Consider the following 5492-nt stretch of genomic DNA (forward strand, 5'->3'; position numbering starts at 1 on the left):
ACTGTTACCTGGAACCGACGTAATTTTTGTTTCTCTTGAAAACCCCTGGCCTGTACACTTCTCTGTTACACGTGATATAGTTGTACTAATTAGTAATTGATTGGAGGCATTGTTCAAGTTGAATAACTGAAGTTATCCTTGTTCATTTGATGTAATGGGCATGTACTATTTTGTTATTAGTTTGGATGAATATCACCCACTTGTTATACAAATTACAAATCACATTTTGACCTTGTTTATACTAATTTAACTGGAATTTTATAAACGTTTAACGCTGTGTGCTTTCACTTTAAGGAAATGCGTGTCATTGTTTTGAGGGCGTTACCCGGAAGACGGTCAACGTTATTTCATCAGCCGACACAGCATGTAGCACCAACACTTTCTATGAATCCCTTTAAGTTTAGTTCTTACTTCATGATATTAAGACGCGTTTATAAGTCAGCCTTAGCGACCCGAGACGGAAGAGCTAGGTACAAAGAACTGATGACTAAAATGCTGCGCTTGTCACCGCAGTCCGTCATGAATGGACCATCTGCCCAGTGTGAGGAAAGACTGCAAGGTAGGTTCAATATGTCACCATTCAAACTCAAACGCCAAGGTTCTACAGTGAAAATATTGTAAGTTGAATAGAGGTCATGATTGTCCATATGAGAAGCTAACTATCTTATTCTCATGGTTTCATCTAAGTGCACGTGTTACACCGTACCTACACCGGTGTTGTGCCGAAAAGCTCCCCCCTGACAGAATTGTACCCCCCCCTCGCTTGAACGCGCACGCACTCCATTCTTCATTGCTGCGACTTGCTTGTTGAGATTTCTGATCACGTTAGGCTGCGTTTAATTTGTCGGTTTGATCGCGGGGGAGGCACTAGTAATGTCTGCAGTTTTCGGTTGGCTATTTGTTTCAAGTGTATTAGTCTATAAATACATCTCTGCCAAAGTTCGTCATCTCTCCCATGTCTTATTCATCTTGTAGTTGTTCAGAAATGTTTATTGCTTGCCTACATTTTACTCCGTCTGTTTAATATAGCACGCATACATGAATTATTAATTCCGGTTGCCTATCCTAATGTGAAGTTTGTTTTATAGAAAGTATTTGACTCTAGCCCCCAAATTAAGGCAATTATAAGGGGGCAAGGCAAGGCCCTCTTCTAATTTTGAGTAATTTAATAACATGTATGTTTAAATTCATTTTGCAACACGCGAGCAGTGTGATGAGCATGTTAGGGCTCCCGAGTGGCACAGCGGTCTAAGTCACTGCATCTCAGTGCAAGACTCATCACTACAGTCCTTGGTTGGAATCCAGGCTGAATCACATCCGGCCGTGATTGGGAGTCCCATAGGGTGGCGCACAATTGGCCCAGCGTTGTCCGGGTTTGGCTGGGGTAGGCCGTCATTGTAAATAAGAATTTGTTCTTAACTGACTTGCCTGGTTAAATAAAGGTTACATTTAAATTTTTGATGTATTCTGCAATAAATAAATCTTAAACTTTTTGTCAAATGCTTTGCATTAGCCACGTTCTGTTGTGGGGGAGGTTGTCGAATGTCTACTCGTGATGACATGAGATCATACATCAATCTATGTAAGCTGTTTGCATAAGACCATTCATTCCTAATGGTTTGCTTTTGAAGTGTAGATGGTGCTGAAATCCTGAATTCAACAGTGAAGGCTTTAAAGGATGGGCAAGTTGTTGCTGTGCCAACGGACACAATATATGGCCTGGCTTGCTTGGCTCAGAATTCCAATGCCATCAAAAAGGTGTATGACATCAAAGGACGTAATGGTCAGAAACCACTGGCCATTTGTGTTGGAGAAATCAAAGACATTTACAAGTAAGTGTGCCTTGATGGTGTTCATATCATTGTCCTTGTGGCTCAATGTCTTGCAACATGCCTGACTCACACTATAGAGCCAAGCTGAGCTGGACTGGCCTTGTTACGCATCCACCGTAGTTGATTAAAATCTACCTTGCTGGAAAGGACAAAATTAAAATATCGGTGCCAGCACAGAAAGGTTTGGGTCGGCCCTATAATGTGACAAAGGCAATATTGCAACCTAGCCTAAATGTTCTATTTTTGACCTTTTTCCTTGTGGTGGCAGGTACTGTAAGGTGTCAGTCAAGGAAGAGCTGATAGGGGAACTGTTGCCTGGCCCTGTCACTCTAGTTCTGGAACGAGCTGAAGTACTCAACACTGACCTCAATCCCTTCACTCCGGTAAGACTTCCATAGACACGGACCATTACACAGACACGGACAATTCACTGCCCCTAAAAGATGACAAAATATACTAGAATTCATAAACCACTCAATTTGAAAATGTGTGTTGCTTTTCTGCATGCTAGATTTTGGTCTGGCACTTCATAAGTTAATTTATTGCATGTATTGGGCTGTTGATGATCTGTTTACCTGTTCCTTCCAGTTAGTAGGAGTGCGCATCCCGGACCATGCCTTCATGAGACGCCTCTGCCAGATGTGCGGGGAACCTCTTGCCCTCACCAGCGCCAACATCAGCTCACACTCCAGCACTGTGGCTGTACATGTATGTAGAGAGAACCCACCGTGTGTGTGTGTGAACTGTTTTTAGAACATGAACTGGAGGGGAGGTGGGACTGCATCATCTACAACCAACCAAGGTTTATCACTGCATCATTTTTCCACTGGTGCTTAAAAGGACTTTGGCAAAAGTAGTTATACAGGGATTTTCTCCACAGGAGTTCCAGGATCTGTGGCCCCGGTTAGCAGTGGTGGTGGATGGCGGACCAATAGGAGACAAAAGTCGGTTGGGGTCAACAGTGGTCGACCTATCGGTGCTCGGCAAATACCGCATCATCAGACCTGGCTGGTGAGTAGTGATACTGGCCTGCTCAGCAGATTATAGGCCACTGCCTAATACATTTCAATCAAGTTATGTTCAGGTAATTCTGTGTTGTTAATTTATCAAAGTTAAAAGTACATGAGCACATTTGGTGAGTGGGAGTTTAAACATGCAGTATAGTGAAAATGACCTGTGGAAGTGATAACCCCCTGCTCTTTTCTTTCAGTGCCTTCTCTTCCACAGTTGAGGTGCTGGAGCACAAATATGGACTGTCAGAAGACACACGGGATCAGTGAGGTTTGCCCGCTCCAAATTCATACCACATGCTGAAATGTACAACCAGCAAGAACCTGTGCTTACCATGGCCAAATACAACTATGAATGATGGCAATGCCTGCAACGCTGAGGCGAGTGACGAAATCGAGCTCGCTCATCTTTCTAAAGGAAGGACTGTCCTTTTGCACATTGCAGGCTATTGTGGAAAGCTCTGGGTTTCACTTAAGGGATTTGTTTTGTCATTCTGGGTTATTAGTTGTCCAAGCATTCTTGTTTCTATGGGAAAACCCAGGGAACTGAACTCGGTCTTTGCTTTACAAATTGACTTTATTGTGTGGAAACTAGGTTGTTTTATTCAAGCATGCTTACACCCAACAGAAGACCCCACTCTTGCCTCCTCTCTACTGGGTCAAAATGGCAGACTTGGCACAGAGTAACAGTTGGAGTTCTACCCTGTTACTGTCATTTTGAGCTATGGCTAGGTTAAGCAAAGCTTCTATTTTATTGAGATATTTCAAGTGTCTATTTCATGCATTTCTAAATCAAGTCTGTGTTTTATGAACTGATTCTGGAGTTTCAGGGATGTGAACATTGTTTAAATGCATTTTATTTTCATAGAGAATTTACTTAACATGGTTTGGAACCAATTTCAGACTAAGGCTGCATTTACAACTTACAGCCCAATTTTTTATATTCTTTTCACAAATTGGTCTTTTGACCAATCAGATCAGCTGTGAAAAGATCTGATGTGATTGGGCAGACCAATTGGTGGTTAAAAACAATATTAGAGTTGGGCTGCTTGTGTAAACGCAGCCTGTTAGCCGTGATCTAGTGTATTATTGCTTGACGGTTATGAGTACTTGATTAATGGTTTGTTTAATGGACCAATGAGAGCATGTTGTTGAGAATAAATAGCATGCATTATGCTGATCCTGATGGCTTGTTGGATTTCTCTCCTCGCCTGTAGTACTGGGTTAATGTCAGTGTGGTGGATGAACTACTGCAGAAGCTCCCGTCAACAGAACACTCTCAATTGCTTTTTTTTTTTGTGTCTTCTCACATGTTGGGAATGTAAATGGTCAGTATTCAGCAATGCATATACATTAAGGAGGTAGCCTAGAGGTTAAGAGCGTTGGGCCAGTAACCCGAGAGGTCGCTGTTTTGAAAACCCTGAGCCGGCAAGGTGGAAAAATCAGCTGTTCTGCCCTTGAGCAAGGCAGTTCCCAAAATCTACTGCTCCCCGGGCGCCGTTGATGTCGAAGGCAGCCCCCCGGTACACCTCTGCTTCAGAGGGGTTGGGTTAAATGTGGAAGACAAAATTTGGTTGAATGCATTATGTTGTGCAACTGAGTAGGTTTTCCCTTCCCCTACTAGTTTCTGCTAGTTAGTGAATGACGAACAGTGGCTGTGTGGACTGCCAAGCTGGATCAGATGACTCGTTAATGCGCAATGGCTCACACAACACTGCAGCTGTAAGTTGTTTTTTTTGCCTCATAGAATGGATAGTCTTTGTTTTAAAGATAAGTCAGAGGGCACATCCTTTTATTCCTAAAATGTCTGTTTTCATTTTAGTGATGGACAGCAAGATTTCAGTAAGCCTAGGTACAAATTGGTCATACACACTTCATTTATCATTCATGTTCCAGTACCCAGCCAGACCTGACTATACATTTACATTGCCTGCATATAAGAGTGACCGTTTATTTCTATAAAATGTCAAAATATTTTAAAGGACGATGTCCCAACTGTGATGTTGAATGAATCTGAAAAACTTGTTTTGAACAGATTGGTAATTGTGCTCGACTTAAATTATGAAATTGTTGAATGTAGTTTCTCTGGTGGTGGTTGTTTTCTGTCTTCAGATAAACGTAAACTGCTGTGGACATGGCGTTTCCTCTTGGCTGAATTGGTCTGGCTGCAATCACACGCTCCGATACCCCAAAATCTCTGTGGAACCACTTAGACTCTCCCTAGTGCACTGACATTAAACAATTTGGTGGTCAAACATGCCGTTTTCCCTTACACTTATGTTTATATCAGTACCTAAGTTGCTTTAGGTACCGATCTAGGATCAGCTCCCCCAATCTAAACCTTAGCCATTAGTGGGGGAAATGTGGAACTGACCCAAGATCAGTGTCTAGGGGGCAGCTTCACCCTACATCTTTGAGCTCCACATCCTTGTTCAGCCACACAGGAAATACCCCTTTACTTGGCACCGAGCACACTTGATTTGAGTGAAGAGAAAAGACTACTTAATGGAGAGGAAAAAATAATCGTCCAGCTCCACTAGCTCTCTCTCTCACTCACTCACTCACTCACTCACACTCTCACTTTCCAACAAAGAGATGGCTTGGGGATGAAAGTCAAATCCTAGAAATGGCACCCGGTCTATTTTATTGG

General features: G+C 42.6%; 1 protein-coding gene across 1 annotated transcript; it reads left to right on the top strand.

The window, feature by feature from the left end:
* The first annotated feature begins 322 nt into the window (after nucleotides 1-322).
* LOC106583263 (yrdC domain-containing protein, mitochondrial-like) lies at nucleotides 323-4028 on the top strand. The gene is made up of 6 exons (XM_014167218.2): nucleotides 323-559; nucleotides 1637-1832; nucleotides 2101-2215; nucleotides 2421-2540; nucleotides 2713-2843; nucleotides 3043-4028. Exons 1-6 carry the CDS (start codon nucleotides 385-387, stop codon nucleotides 3110-3112), a joined length of 807 nt encoding a protein of 268 aa, XP_014022693.1. The 5' UTR covers nucleotides 323-384; the 3' UTR covers nucleotides 3113-4028.
* Nucleotides 4029-5492: the final 1464 nt, after the last annotated feature.

The sequence above is a fragment of the Salmo salar genome, chromosome ssa02 (assembly GCF_905237065.1).
Source record: "Salmo salar chromosome ssa02, Ssal_v3.1, whole genome shotgun sequence".
NCBI classification, from domain to species: domain Eukaryota; kingdom Metazoa; phylum Chordata; class Actinopteri; order Salmoniformes; family Salmonidae; genus Salmo; species Salmo salar.

Bases quoted from the DNA above. Each gene is read 5' to 3' on its own strand.
- LOC106583263 (XM_014167218.2), top strand. From the start codon at position 385: ATGAATCCCTTTAAGTTTAGTTCTTACTTCATGATATTAAGACGCGTT. The intron at 560-1,636 runs GTAGGTTCAATA...TTTGAAGTGTAG, and splicing joins GTGTGAGGAAAGACTGCAAG to ATGGTGCTGAAATCCTGAAT. The intron at 1,833-2,100 runs GTAAGTGTGCCT...TTGTGGTGGCAG, and splicing joins GAAATCAAAGACATTTACAA to GTACTGTAAGGTGTCAGTCA.